General features: G+C 47.0%; 1 protein-coding gene across 1 annotated transcript; it reads right to left on the bottom strand.

Annotated features, from left to right (window-relative positions):
* Positions 1–499: 499 nt before the first annotated feature.
* Positions 500–19,334, bottom strand: LOC141082395 (uncharacterized). Its single transcript, XM_073566335.1, has 2 exons — positions 19,325–19,334; positions 500–4,180 (listed from the first exon to the last, which is right to left on the bottom strand). Exons 1-2 carry the CDS (start codon positions 19,332–19,334, stop codon positions 1,902–1,904), a joined length of 2,289 nt encoding a protein of 762 aa, XP_073422436.1. The 3' UTR covers positions 500–1,901.
* Between the last annotated feature and the right edge of the window lie 358 nt (positions 19,335–19,692).

The raw sequence follows: 19,692 nt of genomic DNA, 5'->3' as shown, positions 1-19,692 counted from the left end.
GTTTACCGTCCCTGCTCTCAAACAGGGGAGGTATCCGGCGATCACGTGATCCGTGATGCCGCGTCATCAATTAAGATGACGCGGACCTCACCTAAGAGCACTAAGGAACGCCTTCTACCTCTCCAGCTAGGATCCGAACCACGCATGCGCACCACTAAGATGATGATAGATGGACAAGTTTTCCCTGAGTGGTACATATTGGACCGTCTGAAAACTGAGTTTAGTCTAGGACAATTTGTCTGCAATTCTATTTACCGTATATACTTGTGTATAAGCCGACCCAAGTGTAAGCTGACCCCCTAGTTTTGCCACAAAAAAGTGGGAAAACTTATTGACTCACGTATAAGCCTAGGGTGGAAAATGCAGTAGCTACTGGTAAATTTCAAAAATAAAAATAGATACCAATAAAAGTAAAATTAATTGAGACATTAGTAGGCTAAATGTTTTTGAATATCCATATTGAATCAGGAGCCCCATATAATGCTCCATCCAGTTCATGATGCTCCATACAAAATACGCCCCATATAATGCTGCAAAAAGGTTAATAAAGGCCCCATAAGATGCTCCATAGAATAATATGCCCCATATGCTGCTCCATAAAAGTTATGGCCCCATAAAATGCCCCATAGATTATGCCCCATATGCTGCTCTATAAAGGTTATGGCCCCATAAGATGCTACATAAAGGTTGTGGCCCAATATGCTGCTCCATAGATTATGCCCCATAAGATGCTTTATAGATTATGCCCCATATGCTGCCCAATAAGATGCTCCATAGAATACGCCCCATAAGATGCTCCATAGAATATGCCCCATATGCTGCCCCATAAGATGCTCCATAGATTATGTCCCCATATGCTGCCCCATAAGATGCTCCATAGAATAGGCCCCATATGCTGCCGCTGCTGCAAATAAAAAAAAGACATACTCACCTCTCGTCGCTGGGGGCCAGGTGCTGGTGTGCTGAGCACGCAGGGACACTGGCAAACTATGGGGAACATGTGCCGGTGTCACCGCTGGCTCAGGACCCGGCACCTGAGATGTTCACCTGTCCCCGTTCCAATGCTGCTCGCTGCTGTCTGCCGAGTACTCTGTCAGTGGCGTTGAGGCAGCAGAGGGAGCGCAATAGCTATGACATCACGCCCTCTGCTGCCTGAACGTCACTGACAGAGGACTCGGCTGACAGCGTCAAGCAGCGTTGGAACGGGGACAGGTGAATGTAGCATATACTTACTCCCTTGTGGCGCGGTCTCTGCAGCCCCGTTCTCCCATGACTGCCTTCAGCGGTCACGTGGTACCGCTCATTAAAGTCATGAATATGTGCATATTCATGACTTTAATGAGCGGTACCACGTGACCGCTGATGGAAGGCGCCTGAGAGCGTGGGACAAGCAGGGGGGGCTGCAGAGACACGCCAGGGGGGTCATTATGATCTGACACCACCCGCTCCCCCTTCTCCGCTGACCCCCTGGCGTATATGACTCATGTATAAGCCGAGAGGGGGACTTTCAGCCCCAAAAAATGGGCTGAAAATCTCGGCTTATACGCAAATATATACAGTAACAGCAGTTACAATACCAAACTAGACAACCAAACAAGAGACAACCCATTTAAGAAGATTCAATTTTCGCTAAAACTATTCCAACACTAAGAACATAAAAAAGGCTTCTCCCCTAAGTGACACCTCTGATGTTTATTAACAGTTGATTTCCAAGTAAAATATTTCCCACATTAAGAAAAGGAAAAAGGCTTCTCCTCTGTATGACTGCTCTGATGTCTAACAAGAAGCGCTTTCCGGTTAAAATATTTCCCACATTCTGAATATGGAAAAGGTTTCTCCCCCATGCGAGTTCTTTGGTGCCTAACTAATTCTGATTTGTTGACAAAATATTTCCCACATTCTCAACAGGAAAAAGGCTTCTCCCCTGTGTGAATTCTCTGGTGATTAACCAATTGTGATTTCCGGTTAAAACATTTCCCACATTCTGAACAGGAAAAAGGCTTCTCTCCTGTGTGAGTTCTATGGTGACTAATAAGATGCTCTTTCTTGTTAAAACATTTCCCACATTCTGAACAGGAAAAAGGCTTCTCCCCCGTGTGAGTTCTATGATGGTTAACCAATTGTGATTTCTGGTTAAAACATTTCCCACATTCTGAACAGGAAAAAGGCTTCTCTCCTGTGTGGATTCTCTGGTGCTTAACACAATCTGATTTATTGTTAAAACATTTCCCACATTCTGAACAGGAAAAAGGCTTCTCCCCTGTGTGAGTTCTCTGGTGACAAATAAGATGCTCTTTCTTGTTAAAACATTTCCCACATTCTGTACAGGAAAAAGGCTTCTCCCCCGTGTGAGTTCTATGATGATTAACCAATTGTGATTTTTGGTTAAAACATTTCCCACATTCTGAACAGGAAAAAGGCTTTTCCCCTGTGTGAGCTCCATGGTGATTAACCAATTGTGATTTCTGGTTAAAACATTTCCCACATTCTGAACAGGAAAAAGGCTTCTCTCCTGTGTGGATTCTCTGGTGCTTAACACAATCTGATTTATTGTTAAACCATTTCCCACATTCTGAACAGGAAAAAGGCTTCTCCCCTGTGTGGATTCTCTGGTGCTTAACACAATCTGATTTATTGTTAAACCATTTTCCACATTCTGAACAGGAAAAAGGCTTCTCCCCTGTGTGAGTTCTCTGGTGACAAATAAGATGCTCTTTCTTGTTAAAACATTTCCCACATTCTGTACAGGAAAAAGGCTTCTCCCCCGTGTGAGTTCTATGATGATTAACCAATTGTGATTTTTGGTTAAAACATTTCCCACATTCTGAACATGAAAAAGGCTTCTCCCCTGTGTGAGTTCCATGGTGATTAACCAATTGTGATTTTCGGTTAAAACATTTCCCACATTCTGAACAGGAAAAAGGCTTTTCCCCTGTGTGAGTTCCATGGTGATTAACCAATTGTGATTTCTGGTTAAAACATTTCCCACATTCTGAACAGGAAAAAGGCTTCTCCCCTGTGTGGATTCTCTGGTGCTTAACACAATCTGATTTATTGTTAAAACATTTCCCACATTCTGAACAGGAAAAAGGCTTCTCCCCTGTGTGAGTTCTCTGGTGACTAATAAGATGCTCTTTCTTGTTAAAACATTTTCCACATTCTGAACAGGAAAAAGGCTTCTCCCCCGTGTGAGTTCTATGATGATTAACCAATTGTGATTTTTGGTTAAGACATTTCCCACATTCTGAACAGGAAAAAGGCTTCTCCCCTGTGTGAGTTCCATGGTGATTAACCAATTGTGATTTTCGGTTAAAACATTTCCCACATTCTGAACAGGAAAAAGGCTTTTCCCCTGTGTGAGTTCTCTTGTGACTAATAAGATTCTCTTTCTTGTTAAAACATTTCCCACATTCTGAACAGGAAAAAGGCTTCTCCCCTGTGTGAGTTTTTTGGTGCCTAACCAATTCTGATTTATTGATAAAACATTTCCCACATTCTGAACAGGAAAAAGGCTTCTCCCCTGTGTGAGTTCTTTGGTGCCTAACCAATTCTGATTTATTGATAAAACATTTCCCACATTCTGAACAGGAAAAAGGCTTCTCCCCCGTGTGACTGCTCTGATGTCTAACAAGAATCGCTTTCTGGCTAAAACATTTCCCACATTCTGAACAGGAAAAAGGCTTCTCCCCTGTGTGAGTTCTTTGGTGCCTAACCAATTCTGATTTATTGATAAAACATTTCCCACATTCTGAACAGGAAAAAGGCTTCTCCCCTGTGTGAGTTCTATGGTGATTAACCAATTGTGATTTCCATTTAAAGTATTTCCCACATTCTGAACAAGAAAAAGGCTTCTCCCCTGTGTGAGTTCTATGGTGAGTAACAAGCAGTGATTTGTGTGCAAAACATTTCCCACATTCTGAACAGGAAAAACGCTTCTTTGTTTTAGGAGCAGTTTGTTTTTCAATGCCTCTTTTGTGACTTCGATTTTCCTTAGTAGTCAGTAATGATTCAGAAGATGGGACCTGTTTCATAGGATCAGATGACAGATCTTTGCTGTGAATGGATGATGATATATCTGGAGTAACAGCAATCACTTCAGTTGTATCTTGTAGGATCTCAAGATCATCAGATTTAAAAATTGAAGATGTCAGCTGTCCCTCTGATCTCCTGGTACAGTCATCTGCTAAGATAAAAAAAACAATTTTTTTTTAATAAAATATCCTTGAGTTTTATGCTTTTGAACATTTCTACTTAAACTGTCCATAAAAATGGCATCTCCTATTCGGTGTGCTGGGGAGTTCTGTAACGCGGCTCCCCCTTTTCAGCGACGCGATCGGCATACACTGTCTGATCCTTAACGGATCGGCTTGGGGATGACCAAAGTCTATGGGGTTGGTACAAGTTCCGTTTGTCGACTTAGTCCATCGGCATTACCATTTTGTTTGCCGGGTCTGTAGTGGATGGTGAAGTCTAGAGATTGTAGGGCTAAACTCCACCGCAACAATCTGGCGTTGTCTCCAGAGACCCGATTAAGCCACACTAGGGGTCCGTTAGGAGGGAAAACTGTCGTCCATACAAATATGGTTGTAACTTCTTGAGTGCCCATACTACTGTTAGGCACTCCTTCTCGATGGCCGCATAGCTTACTTCGCGGGGCAACAGTCTCCGACTCAGGTAAGCTACCGGGTGGTCTTGACCGTCCGGCCTGACTTGGCTCAGCACTGCCCCCAATCCAAACATAGAAGCGTCTGTGTGAACAAGGAAACGTTTAGTTGGATCGGGTGTGGCCAATACCGGGGTATTTGTGAGGGCGTCCTTTAGCTGGCGGAAGGCTTCCTCACACTCGGGGGTCCAGGTTACCTGGCGGGGGAGGTTCTTATGGGTCAGATCAGTGAGGGGCTTGGCTACGCTGCTGCAATTGGGGACAAATTTCCTATAATACCCGGCGGTCCCTAGAAACATCATGACATAGGTTTTAGTGCGTGGGGTGGGCCATTTGGCTATGGCCTCAATCTTGGCTGGTTCTGGTCGCTGTTTCCCACTTCCCACCCAATGTCCTAAATACTGAACCTCTGCTTTACCCACGTGATACCGGCCTTGTGGATCCTGTCCAATACTGTCTCTAGGAGATTTAGATGCTCATCCCATGTCACTCTGTAGATGGCGATGTCATCCAGGTAGGCACAAGCATAGTCCTGGAGACCATCCAGAAGCCGGTCAGCCAGCCTCTGGAAGGTTGCGTGGCATTCTTCATCCCGAATGGCATAACTCGAAACTAGAATAAGCCGAACGGGGTGACAAATGCAGACTTGGGAATAGCGTCAGGACTTAGGGGGATCTGCCAATAGCCTTTGCATAGATCGATGGTGGTCAAACACTTTGCCCCGCCAGCCGGTCTAACAACTCATCCACACACGGCATGGGATACGCATCAGTCACCGTTTTCTCATTTAGCTTGCGATAGTCTACACAAAACCGGGTAGTCCCATCCTTCTTGGGCACTAACACTATGGCGGATGCCCAGGGACTGACTCTTCAATGACCCCTAAACGCAACATCTCTTGTATCTCGTTGCATCCCTTCTCGTACAGACTCAGGGACGCGTAAGGGGGGTTGTCTCAGTGGGGTCTGATCCTGGGTCTCAACCTTGTGTTGTGCCAGGCGGGTGTACCCCAGTCTCTCTGAAAACATCTTCTGTCGCTGCCTCAACAACGTCTCCACCTGCTGTCTCTCCCGGGACCCTAGGTTTTCTCCCATGTATACTTGGTCCCATGTTTTAGACCGAGTCCTCTCCCCTAAGACATCAGGCAAGGGGGAGTCCTGCTAAATCCTCTGCCTCGGGTGCACAGATGGCCACTACCTCTTCAGGGCGCTCCCGGTAGGGCTTCAACATATTCACGTGGAACATGCGGATAACCCTGGGGTCGTCTCAATCGGCGACATTGTAGGTGGTGTCGGCTATTTTCCCCACTACCTGGTAGGGCCCCTGCCATGCAGCTTTGAACTTGTTCTGCCTAGATGGTTCTAATACCAGGACCTTCTGTCCTATCTCAAAGATGCATTCTCTGGCCCTCCAATCGTACCATACGCGCTGGCGCCGTTGGGCCGCCTGCATGTTCCCACGTACAGCCTGAGTCAGCTCCTGTAGGCGGTCCCAGAATTCCAACACATAGGGCACAATAGGTATCCCTTCTATGGTTCCCTCCCCTTCCCAGTGTTCTCGCACTAAGTCTAGGGGTCCCCTTACCCACCTCCTGTATAACAGTTCGAACGGGGAGAACCCTGTGGATTCTTGGGGCACCTCCCGATAGGCAAACAGGAGGTGTGGCAAGAATTTCTCCCAGTTTCTGTAGGTCCTGGTAAAAGTCCCAATGAGTTGTTTTAATGTTCCGTTAAAACGTTCACACAACCCATTGGTTTGCGGGTGGTACGGGGCGCTTCTAATGGACTTTACGCCGCACAGCTTCCACAGTTGGTTGGTCACCTCTGCTGTAACTGGGTACCCTGGTCGTAGATAACTTCCCGGGGAAATCCAACCTGTGAGAAAACCTGGAGCATGGCAGCTGCCACTGTCTCTGCCAGTATGTTAGGTAATGCAACCGCCTCTGGATACCATGTGGCATAACCTACCACTGTCAATATATACTTTTTCCCTGATGGACTGGGTTTGGCTAACGGCCCTATCAGATCGACCGCTACTCAGCTAAATGGCTCCTCCACAATGGGGAGGGAGTGTAGTTTGGCCTTGCAGTGATCTCCCCTCTTGCCAATGCGCTGGCAACTGTCACAGGTCTGGCAGTACTGACGAACATCATAGGTTACCCCCGGCCAAAAGAAGTTTTGTGCCAGACGATGCCTGGTGCGACTGACGCCGAGGCGCCCGGCCAAGGGTATGTCATGAGAGATTCGCAGTAGCTCCTGCCTATACTTCTTGGGAACTACTAGCTGTCGTTTTATAGTGGGGCTCGTCCTTGTGTGGCGCTGCTCTGTAACCCGGTAGAGGAGTCCCTGATGCCATACAAACTGTTCCCCTTCCTGTGCCTTCCCACGATACCCCTGTAATGAGGAATCCTCAAGTACCTCCCTTTTAAACTCAGCTGGGGTGGCCCAAGAAATGTGTCTGGCTATGGGGGCACACTGCTGCTCAAAGTCCTGCAGAAAGGCATCAATGTCTTCCTCTGCCTCCCCCAACTGTCGGAAGGCATTATACTGGATTTTTTTGTGGCTTACTGCTGACGGTACCTGGGCAGAGGTTAGAGCTCTCCTGCTCGCTGACTCTCCTCTCTCCGCTCTGCCATCTCAATCTTGACTAGCTCTATCTTGGCTGGCTCTACTTTGGTCCGCTCTGCCATCTCCATTTTGGCAAGCTCTATCCTGGTCCGCTCGGCCATCTTTCCTTCAGACCAATACGCACAACAGCCATCACCTCTCGTACGATCTCTACTGCAGGGTTTGGGCCATAGAACGCCAGTCTGCTCTTTACCTCCCTCTGGAATTCAGTCTCTTCCACATTCACATTGGGGGGTGCTGCACTGTCGTGTTTCATGATGGCTGCTATCAAATCCGCTTTTGTTTTGTTGCTGGCGATTAATCCTCAAGCTTCCACCAGGTCTTTTAATGTATTCCTCTTTAACTTCTGGTAGTTGTTTTCCATTCAGTCCTTTACTCCTATAGACGGGTTGTCACATCCCACTGCTGCAACCTGTGTAACGGGGTCTTCTGTGCTGTAATACCTCTTACATTATCACCCCGTTTCTCAGGAGGTTCACTCTGGTTTTCCTCACTTCTGAATGAAGGACGCTGGTTCAAAAGGCTTTGTAACATGGGAACATATAAAAGATCACTGCTACTCCATGTATTTCCAGTGTGACAACATTTTACTCATCGGTCTCAGAATATATATACATACAGAGGGCAGGACAACCAATGTGTGTCGTGCCAGTAGATAACAGGCTCCAATTAAGACGCCAGACGTACATTACAATAGCCGTGGGATTTACAAAGGTGGGGGGAGGTCAGAAGTGGGATGTCTTGTTTACCTCTGCCCCGGGGGTCACAGCCAGTTGGTTGCTGCTTTAAGGGCATACATCTCCTATTCGGTGTGCTGGGGGGTTCTGTAACACCCACTATTATTACCCACAATGCCCATCATTGCCAGCCTTATGCCTCCATGACTGCTTTACAATCTTCCACACAGAACCACGTTTTTGAACTGTTTTGACATTCAAGCATTTGGATTATTTAGTGACAGACACATTTGAGTAGAGCTGACTTAACAATTTCCGGGGGTAGGTGGGGGGAGGTCTCCAGAGACACAAGCTGGGCACAATATATTGGGCACTACAATGACATTTTTGCTGTGTAACTTCTACTATGAGTTTCTGGAAATCATCCATGTAGGGAAAATGGTCACTATATCCATAGATGAATTCCCAGAGGGGTGTCATTTCCAAAAAGGGGTCACTTCAGGGGGGGATTCTGTTGTTCTGGCACTTAGTGGCTCTCCAAAGTCCCACAACAGCAGAATCCCCCTGAAGTGACCCCATTTTGGAAATGACACCCCTCTGGGAATTGGAAATTACACCTTCTGTGAATTCATCTATGGGTGTAGTGACCATTTACCTATCTACCTATTTTCCAATGTAAAATCTGGGGTTAAAACAACATTTTAGTGGTAAAAATATACCATATTTTTCAGACAATAAGACGCACTTTTTCCCAAAATTTTTTTGGGGCAAATGTGGGTGCGTCTTATAGTAGGAATATACTTACAAATGCTGCATGGAGGGCTCCGCCGGCATCTTGTCAAAGCCTGAAGACCCCCGCAGTTCCATTGCTGTAATGCAATGGTCTCGGGAAAAATGGCCACTGTAGGCGGCGCATGCTCAGATTCAGATCTTGTCCCGAGATCTTGTTGCCGAGATCTGAAACTGAGCATGCACCGCCCCCAGCTGCTATTTTTCCAGAGGCCACCGCATACAGCTGCTATTTTCCCGGAGGCCACCGCACAGCAGCAATGGAGCTTCAGGAGCCTCCAGCTTTGACAAAATGGCAGAGGTGCCCCCTACGCAGCAAAGAGCGCCACCGCCCCAGCACAGAGCGCTGTGACCACTCTTGCACCTGTACTGATTCCCCAGGTAAGCTGAATTCGGACTGTAAGTCGGACCCCCATTTGGCACATTTTTTCCCCTATTTTCCTTTTGAAAATTTGGGGTGCGTCTTAGGCTACTTTCAGACTAGCGTTCTGAGGCGCAGAGCAGGGCTGCCGCTAAGCTCCTCCCCTGGCCGCGCCTCCTCCGGTCAGCTCCTCCTATGGGCGCATGATGCTGCATGCAACTAGCGTACCCTACATTTAGCGTTGGGTACGCTGTCCATGTGCAGATATGATTTTGCCGGCGATTGTGCCCTTTTGGCTCTGCGCCGAGCACACAAAAACGCACTGTGTTGCTTTTTTTTTATTTCCACGGTTCTACGTTATAAACTTCTGTGAAGCACCTGTGGGTTCAAGGTGCTCAATACACATCTGGATAAGTTCCCTAAGGGGGTCTAGTTTCCAAAATGGGGTCACTTGTTGGGGGTTTCCACTGTTTAGGCACATGAGGGGCTCTCCAAAAGTGACATGGCCACCGCTAATTATTCCAGCACATTTTGCCTTCCCTTCCGAGCCCTGCCATGTGCCCAAACAGTAGATTTCCCCCACAATATTATAGGCATTATCAACAATAACATCAACGCTATTATATGCATTATGTAATAATGGGGGGCAGGTCAGTGAGGGATCAGGGACCTGTCATAAGCCAATACAGATGAATATGTAATCAGAGCACCACATAAAGCCCCGCCCACAGCCCCGCCCCAGAGCACGAGAATCTCATTAACTGAAAACTACAAATACAGATTAAACAACAGTAAACCAGAGTTGCATTCATTTATGGTGGACCATTGGAGCTACTATGGATCCTGACCAGAAGATTAGAGAAAATAATATTGCTCCCCATTTCAGGAGAGATTGTGCAGTAATCTGAATTCCTTAGGATCAGAAACAATGTAATTGGTTGTAAATTCTATAGAAAAGGGCTTTCAATGCCCAAAGTCATTTGAACAGTTTTGGGTGGAGAAGAATGTTGTGGTCTAGAGGCAAAATGGTGATCATGGTAATATGGCCGGACTACATCACCGATAAAGCAGCCACAGCCGGTGACTGAGAGGAATCTGTGACTTCTCTGCATTCAGTGGTTACTACTCACCTGGGTAGTCATATGTGGAAATCTCCTCTTTACACCACTCATCACCCCTCACATATGTCTCTGTAGGATTAATATGGGTCAGATCTTCACCCTGAAACAAATATTGTAAAAGTCACCGACAGATGGAGAAGTCCCATCTATGATCAGCTCTAATCCTGCCATCTCCACCGTTCTCATTACACAAATGTGGCGCCCCCAGGAGTATGGTCGCCACAGTGGCATTGCCTTCCTCCTAGGGAGTGTGATGTCATGCTTGGAAGCAATAAAGGATCTCTCTAGCAGCTAACCACAACACACAACACAGTTTCCATTCCAGGCCAGCAGAGGGAGCTCTGAACCAAATCTGGGGGAGGAGCTACTCTCTGGGGGCCAGGAAGGAAAATTAGGGAGTTCTTGTGAGGAGGGCAACGTGTGTGGACATGGAGGAGAAGAGCTGAGGGATTGAGCAGAGAGTTCAGGCTCATTCCCAGCTATAGCGCATGGTCTGAAGCCCGGTCTCCAAGGCTGTACAGACACTGATGGTCCTGCAACAGAAACCGGAGGAATAGGAAGCTGTAAATGCTCTATTCCCACATAAGACTCGGAGGCACAACAGCGACATGTGAGCCAGAAGAGGAAGGCTACAGCTGTCTGCCATACGAGGGAGTTCTAAAGAGAATAAGCAAGTGGAACTTCGGTGTAACACAGTGCTGCAAGTACCTAAAAATAAGTGCTAGGAAGGAGTCTACACAACCCATCTGCATAGAGAGATTCCTAAGTTGCTCCCAGGCTAGCCAGCTCCTGTGCCATCTGTAATCTGGACCCTGGACTGCATTTGCCAAGCAAAGTAAAGGTAAAGAAACTGCACCCTGTTGTGTCCTTCCCTTCTTCCTGCAACTCCGTCAGCACTGCTTCATCCCTGTGCCAGACACTGCATCCTCTTCCTCAATACCTATCCTCACTGCCCTGGGATTACTGCCCTACCTGTGGAGGGCCACAACATCATTGCTGCACCACACCATCTGTCCCAGAGAAATTGTCTGCAGCGTCGGCTTAACATCTTCATTGCCGAACACCACAGGTGGCATCACGAATCATTCACTCATAAACTTTATTCAATCACTTAACCCCTTCTACATGGGCGCCCAGGGACACGGACCGGGTCACCGCTGCTGTGACATTCCCCTTTGAGAGACCAGCCCGGTACCGAGTACCCCACTGCCCTGGCAGGGTGACCCACAAGTATAAAACATATAATACTGGTGGATAAAACAACACTGAGCACAAGACCTTCACAGCCATCTACACATCATAGGGGAGATCTCCTGACACCTTCTCTCCATCTACCTGATGATCCTGAGGAGCACTGGGATCTTCTTGTTTACAGTCCTGTGGAAGAAGAGGACGGGGACATCTCTCTGGTGTTGTCCTCTTACTGGATAGATCTGGAGGAAACACATACAGGGACTGAATTCATTCTCTACATACAGATAATTATAGGCCGTGTGTATTTAGTCCTGTCTATTACCTGGTGATGTGAGGGGCTGGGGAACCTCCATTATGACGTCCTTGTACAGATCTCTGTGTCCTTCTACATACTCCCACTCCTCCATGGAGAAATAGACAGCGACATCCTGACACCTTATAGGAACCTGACACATACAATGATACCGTCATCCCCCGATCCCTTCATAGTGTTACTGTATAATGTCCCAGCATTCCCAGCAGTGTCACCTCTCCAGTCAGCAGCTCAATCATCTTGTAGATGAGTTCCAGGATCTTGATGTCCTCATGGATCAGGGGGTGAGGTGGAGGCCCCGTGATTGGGCTCAGGGGTCTTCCCCATCCCTCAGACACAGGGTCCTGACAGCGATCACTAGAGGTCTTCTTCACCACTGTGTAATCCTGGTAATGGAGAGACACATTAATAAATCTCACTACAGACATTTCCAGAGTCCTCACCTCTCCAGTTCTGTCCATCTGTTATTCCCATAGATAAGAATGATGTAATGTGACGTCATCAGAATCTCTCACCTCTCCAGTGAGACGGAAGAGGATCTCTAGGGTGAGGTGTAATATCCTCTCCGCCATCTTGTCTCTGTCCATATCCATCCTTGATGGGTAAATCAGGAAAATTCTCTTTTGTAGAAGATCTTCACTGAGAGGATCCGATATTGTAGAGACCTGAATGAGAAGAAGATGATCCGATGTAACATCATAAGAATCCTGTGTAATAATACAATTACTGGAGATAATAAGGGAAACATATGAGGAGATTTATTATCTTACAGGGTTTAGTTTTCTCCCCTGACATCTACTAATAAAACCTATATATTTAGGCCACAGACAACAAGCAGTTTCCTCCTCGGAGTCGGCAGCTGAACACGTTCCTCATAGACTCATCTTCCATAACGCTAATTCTCCTCTCATTACCGACACTGGAATCGGCATTAGTAATACTGCAGGAGAGATTCATTACACGCGACATGAGAAATAACTCCTTCATGGTGAGGACGACATCTTCATCTTCTACTGCGGCTCTAGAGACAGATTTGGCCAGAGTCGGTCACTGACTCCATCCCCACCGGCCGTCTATATGAAGGTTTCCCGTCTTCCCCGCACTGGAATCTTCTCTCACGTTAGATCTCAGCTCTGAGTCACACACAGAAGTTTGAGGCTTTTATAAAAGATTTTTTGTTTCCACAAACACAACAGACAGAAATGATCTGATCCCAAAGTCTCCATGTACAGTGATTTATGGGGATTATTTCTGGCCTTAGGCTTTCCTATATTACAAGAAAAACTCCAGAAAAAGCCGATATTAAAATGTTTCTCAAGAAAATTGGCTCCAACAATTCTTGTAAAAATAAAAAGAAAAACATAAAAAAGCAGAAGACACATTTTATTATATTTTAACAAGTGAAACATTTTTTTTTTACAAATTAACTCTTTTGTGCCCCAGAACATAGATGTACACCGCAGGGACGGCACAGATGAGGCTTCAACAAAAACCCTGACAGTTTAACCACTTGCTGCTGTGAAAAGCAAACATGACATCTAAGAAGGTATGACAGAGTTTGGCTGAATGCCCCCCGCCTCCAAGTACTCGATAGTATGGGGCGGCCTAGTTACTCCGATACTTACATGCCTAATAATGGGGTCTGGGCTGCAATGTATGAAGGTCTATTAGGCCGGGCCAGAAGCAGCGTCCAATAAGTTACCTTATAACGCCCCAATACACATTACACTAAAGTTCCATGAAAGCACTGATTTCGGGGGGGTTTGGCCGACCATATAATGTATTTGGGGGCCTCCCGACAGATGATGTCAGGGCAGAGAAGGACCCGGCATCCTGAATTTCAGAGGATAATCCGTTTGTTCTTCCTGTAGATAATCCTCCTCTAGAGGAGTCTGGAGGCGACTCTCTCATACAGACCACAGGAAAGCTGGAATATTTGTGTGTATGGGGGAGTCGGGAGAGATCGCCGTCTGACAAATGTCCGCTCACCAACCTCTGGTCTCATGTGTATGGGGCCGTTAGTATTACACTGACAGGCAGTGATGATACACGGCACTACAGTAGTACAGGGCATCACCGGAGCCATCAGAGGCTTGTATGTTGTATGATCGCACTCATCAGAGGGGTTTAAAAAAGGCTTAAAGTGGAAAAAATATCACAGTTTCAGCAACAAGAAATATCCGTCACTATATGGAAAGCAGAGTCACTGCACAATGTTAGTTACGTCACGTCCATAACTACTTTATTATACTCTATTATCCTGTACACAGTGGAGTAGATAGAAATCACAGATCCCACAGCAATAGCTGGAATTGGACCATCCAACGTAAAGAAAAACTATCTATATACACTGCTCAAAAAAATAAAGGGAACACTTAAACAACAGAATATAACTCCAAGTAAATCAAACTTCTGTGAAATCAAACTGTCCACTTAGGAAGCAACACTGACTGACAATCAATTTCACATGCTGCTGTGCAAATGGAATAGACAACAGATGGAAATTATTGGCAATTATCAAGACACCCTCAATAAAGGAGTGGTTCAGCAGGTGGGGACCACAGACCACATCTCAGTACCAATGCGTCTGGCTGATGTTTTGGTCACTTTTGAATGTTGGCTGTGCTTTCACACTTGTGGTAACATGAGACGGACTCTACAACCCACACAAGTGGCTCAGGTAGTGCAGCTCATCCAGGATGGCACATCAATGCGAGCTGTGGCAAGCAAGTTTGCTGTGTCAGTCAGCGTAGTGTCCAGAGGCTGGAGGTGCTACCAGGCGACAGGCCGGTACACCAGGAGATGTGGAGGGGGCCGTATGAGGGCAACAACCCAGCAGCAAGGACCGCTACCTCCACCTTTATGCAAGGAGGAACAGGAGGAGCACTGCCAGAGACCTGCAAAATGATCTTCAGCAGGCCACAAATGTGTATGTATGTGCACAAACGGTTACAAACTGACTCCATGAGGATGGTCTGAGGGCCCGACGTCCACAGATGGGGGTTGTGCTCACAGCCCAACACCGTACAGGACGCTTGGCATTTGTCACAGAACACCAGGATTGGCAAATTCGCCACTGGTGCCCTGTGCTCTTCACAGATGGAAGCAGGTTCACACTGAGCACATGTGACAGACGTGACAGAGTCTGGAGACGCCGTGGAGAGCGATCTGCTGCCTGCAACATCCTTCAGCATGACTGGTTTGGCAGTGGTCAGTAATGGTGCGGGGTGGCATTTCTTTGGAGGCCACACGATGTTGGGCTGTGAGCACAACCCCCATGGAGACACAATTGTGCCTTTACCTGGAGATAAATTCCCAGTGGGGGGCAATTTCCAAAATGCAATAACTTAAGTGGGGAATTCAGCTCTTTTCGCCCTTAAGGGATCTGTATATGGAGTCTACAAACTACAGTGGGGAAAATAAGGATTTGTTACGCTGCCAATTTTGGGGCTAAAGTCACATTTTTGTGAGGAAAAAAGTAAAATTGTCATTTTTTTCCTTCCACATTGCTTATATTCCTGTCACACTATCCGAATTCAGATACTGTCCTGTCAGAAAGAATAGAGGGAGCGAAAGGGTTAATAGGACTCACAGGAGGAACCGGCCCAGAAAGCAGAAGATCCAGGAGTGTCCGCCACATATATGACTGCTCTGTGCACAGGACCTGTGATGAGGTCACAGGAGGGGAGGAGTCAGGGGTCACATGATCAGGGGCCTCAGTGTGTGCAGGACTCAGTGTGCTGGAGCGCTCCCGATAATCAGCTGCGTGTGTCGCGCTGTGTGATAGTCACAGCACCTGCATGGAGGGAGACACATGCAGCTGATTATCGGGAGCGCTCCAGGGATCCGGGGTCCCGATGCAGCTATTCGGTAAGAGATATTAGCCAATAACAACTTCTCCGACGATATTCCCTCATCTCTAGTAATAACAGCTCAAAGAAATTCACCAAACTTTTCATTAAGTTTAATAGTAAGACCCTATTAAATATTGAGCACCAGCAGGATGAAGCATTGACAGCGGCATGTAAAAGTGTGGGCGCCCCGGGTCAAAATGACCATTATTGTGAGCAGTAGTAAGATGAAGATGAAATTATCTCCAAAAGGCCGAACCTCTAAGATGACACATGGCCTTTGTATGTTAGGCTAAAATAATAATAATAATATATATATATATATATATATATATATATATATATATATATATATATATATATATATATATATATAAGAGAGAGAGACACACATTTATTACAATTTCATAATTGCAAAAAGGAGAAAGGGCATGCAAAACTTTGGGCACCCTTGGAGATTTGTGTACTGAGATAATTTTGACCAAGATTTCACACCTTAATTAGCATGTTAGGGTTATGGTGAGATCACATGGTGACCAGGAGCTACAGTCTGAGGAAAGGGCTAAAATGCCTTCACTAGACCCCTGTACAGCTGTATAATGAGGCCCAGGCTTTATAGTGAAGGGACAGGAGTGAAGGCCTGCTCCCAGGAGCTACAGTCTGAGGAAAGGGCTAAAGAGCCTTCATTAGACCCCTGTACAGCTGTATAATGAGGCCCAGGCTTTATAGTGAAGGGACAGGAGTGAGGGCCTGTGCCCAGGAGCTACAGTCTGAGGAAAGGGCTAAAGAGCCTTCACTAGACCCCTGTACAGCTGTATAATGAGGCCCAGGCTTTATAGTGAAGGGACAGGAGTGAGGGCCTGTGCCCAGGAGCTACAGTCTGAGGAAAGGGCTAAAAAGCCTTCACTAGTCCCCTGTAAAGCTGTATAATGAGGCCCAGGCTTTATAGTGAAGGGACAGGAGTGAGGGCCTGTTCCCAGGAGCTACAGTCTGAGGAAAGGGCCAAAAAGCCTTCACTAGACCCCTGTACAGCTGTATAATGAGGCCCAGGCTTTATAGTGAAGGGACAGGAGTGAGGGCCTGTGCCCAGGAGCTACAGTCTGAGGAAAGGGCTAAAAAGCCTTCACTAGTCCCCTGTAAAGCTGTATAATGAGGCCCAGGCTTTATAGTGAAGGGACAGGAGTGAGGGCCTGATCCCAGGAGCTACAGTCTGAGGAAAAGGCTAAAAAGTCTTCACTAGACCCCTGTACAGCAGTATAATGAGGCCCAGGCTTTATAGTGAAGGGACAGGAGTGAGGGCCTGATCCCAGGACCTACAGTCTGAGGAAAGGGCTAAAAAGCCTTCTCTAGACCCCTGTACAGCTGTATAATGAGGCCCAAGCTTTATAGTGAAGGGACAGGAGTGAGGGCCTGTGCCCAGCAGCTACAGGCTGAGGAAAGGGCTAAAAAGCCTTCACTAGACGCCTGTACAGCTGTATAATGTGGCCCAGGCTTTATAGTGAAGGTATAGGAGTGAGAGCCTGTTCCCAGAAGCTACAGTCTGAGGAAAGGGCTAAAAAGCCTTCACTAGTCCCCTGTACAGCTGTATAATGAGGCCCAGGCTTTATAGTGAAGGGACAGGAGTGAGGGCCTGTTCCCAGGAGCTACAGTCTGAGGAAAGGGCTAAAAAGCCTTCACTAGTCCCCTGTACAGCTGTATAATGAGGCCCAGGCTTTATAGCGAAGGGACAGGAGTGAGGGCCTGTTCCTAGGAGCTACAGTCTGAGGAAAGGGCTAAAAAGCCTTCACTAGTCCCCTGTACAGCTGTATGATGATTCCCAGGCTTTATAGTTGTGGCGCCCCTGAGGCTCAGTCGCCACAGAGGTACTGCACCTCCTCTCTCTCTTCATGAGGTGTGGTGCCCCACCACCCAGGTAAGGTGGGAACTCCTTTCCATACTCCAACACCTGCACCCCACACAACAAGGTAGTTCTGCACAACCACAAGCGGCTTTGTACTTAGAGAGTAGCAGAGCACCTTTGGTGGTTCCCTGCTTGGAACACTGGACGTGCTGGGAGGTGGGTGGAGTTAAGATACATAAAGAGTGGGAAAGTGTAGGATTACAGAGCAGTCCGAGGTCAGTCAGACAGAAGGTCGGCGGAGTAGGAGGTCACTCTGAGAGGAGTGAGGATCCCTGGAAGAAGGGATGGAGGAAGGAGTGCTGCAGCTGCCTCAGTGACCTGAGCCAGCTGGCATGGGAAAGGAAAGGAGGAGAAAGACGTGAACTAAACCCTAAGCTTCCATAAGAGAGAGATTAGTACAGAACGAAGGAGTATAGAGAACAGAGAGGAGAAGTGGGTTGGAAGAGGAACCCTGCCTACAGGTTCTCAGCGCAAGGCTGGGGCCCGGACCCCGAGGTTGTATGGACACTTATGGTACTGCAGCAGACACCGGTGGAGTAGCTGGCTGTAAATGCACTACTCCCATCTAAGACTTGGGGCACAACAGCGACTGTATAGAGAGCCGGGACTCAGGAGAAGGGAGTCCGCGAAGCAGGCTACAGCTGTCTGCCGTACAAGTAGAGTTCTTGGGAACATCAGTCAGGAAGAACTCCAGTGTAACACGGTACTAGGAGATCTTCACACTTTAAGGCGCTATAGAGGAGTCGTTCAGGAAGGTACATGTTGGCGGAGTGCTAGAGAGGAGAGTGCTAACTTGCCCGGGGGGGGGGGGGTTGATTGAGTCTCTGACCCGGAGGACATGGTACAGAAGCAGGCACTACAGACTGTGAGAAAAGCTTTGGAACTACATTCCCTGGTGTCCTCCATTCCTTCCTGCGTCCGCCTGCCTGGCACTGCTACATCCCCTGCGCCAGACACTACACCATCTAAGTGTCATCACATCTACACTGCCCTTGGGCTACAGCTTCACCTGTGGGGAGCTATGCCATCTAAGCTGCAACACACCACCAGCCCCAGAGGATCTGCATATCCAACGAAAGAAAACTATGATTAAAAGGCTTTTTTTACTAATATAAAGAGAAACTTTATTGTTTAGAACCATAGATAAAATATTACATATCACCAATTAGGGGATTAAGGGGAAGTAAACATACATATATGTATATTGTGATTACACATCTAAAAAGACGCATATAACCAGCACCTGAAGGTGTAACCTATACACCTCCAATTATATGACTATCAAAAATTGACAGTTTTGCTGAAAAATAGTACATCAATCTCAAAGTGGACACTACAATATTATGTCCTCATATCCTACAGCTAATTTAGAAAATTCATATTATAGATGACTATTATATCATGCCTCCACCGCCGAGAAGCTAACCGTTATATATAATGGACGTAATCACTTATAATAATAGATCTTATATGGTGTGGTACCTAAATGTAGCCACTTATCCTGGCTAATCACCCATAATGTTATCTACAATACCGCCAGCAAGTGGCCACTAAACATACCATAGTGATTATCACCGGCAACAGCCGCTATGTACAAAAAATCACATCACACCATAATGGCCATTACCAGCAATGGCCGCTACATATGTAGATTAACGTCCTTACTAAACTAATTATTACCGGCAGTGGTGGTCTGGAGGTGCACAGGTGCCTGGGTAGCGCGTCCGCCCCGACGCGCGTTTCGGACCCGCCTTTTTCAAGGGGCCTAGCCGGTATGTACACCGGCGTCCTTAAATAGTGTACCCGGACGCCGTGAAATCGGCGTTACCGGAAGTCATGTCCGCGGCCCGGAAGTGACGCGCTCTGTCACCGAGGCAACCACAACACCGGTCAGCATCGGCGTCACACAGTGGGAGTGGCTGGGGCGGGCCAACCCCATCATGTAGAGACGCCACATGCGGACAGGGGCAGCGGTGACAAGGGGACAGGCGCGTACAGGGCCGCTGGCACCGACCCATAGCTACACGGAAAACATACAAAGAACACATTTATTGTAATATACACATACTACCTATTATACACAGGATCAGCAACCATCTATAAGGACACTACCATATATATTTTTTCTATAAGATATAACAATTATTACACCATCAACAATAATCCTTGCATATCATTATTAGACTAAGGATATAT

Source organism: Dendrobates tinctorius, unplaced genomic scaffold, assembly GCF_039654945.1.
Source record: "Dendrobates tinctorius isolate UK_male_01 unplaced genomic scaffold, ASM3965494v1 ptg000017l, whole genome shotgun sequence".
Lineage (NCBI taxonomy): Eukaryota > Metazoa > Chordata > Amphibia > Anura > Dendrobatidae > Dendrobates > Dendrobates tinctorius.
Note: the sequence above shows the minus strand (reverse complement) of the source record. Positions and strands in the feature narration are given on the sequence as shown.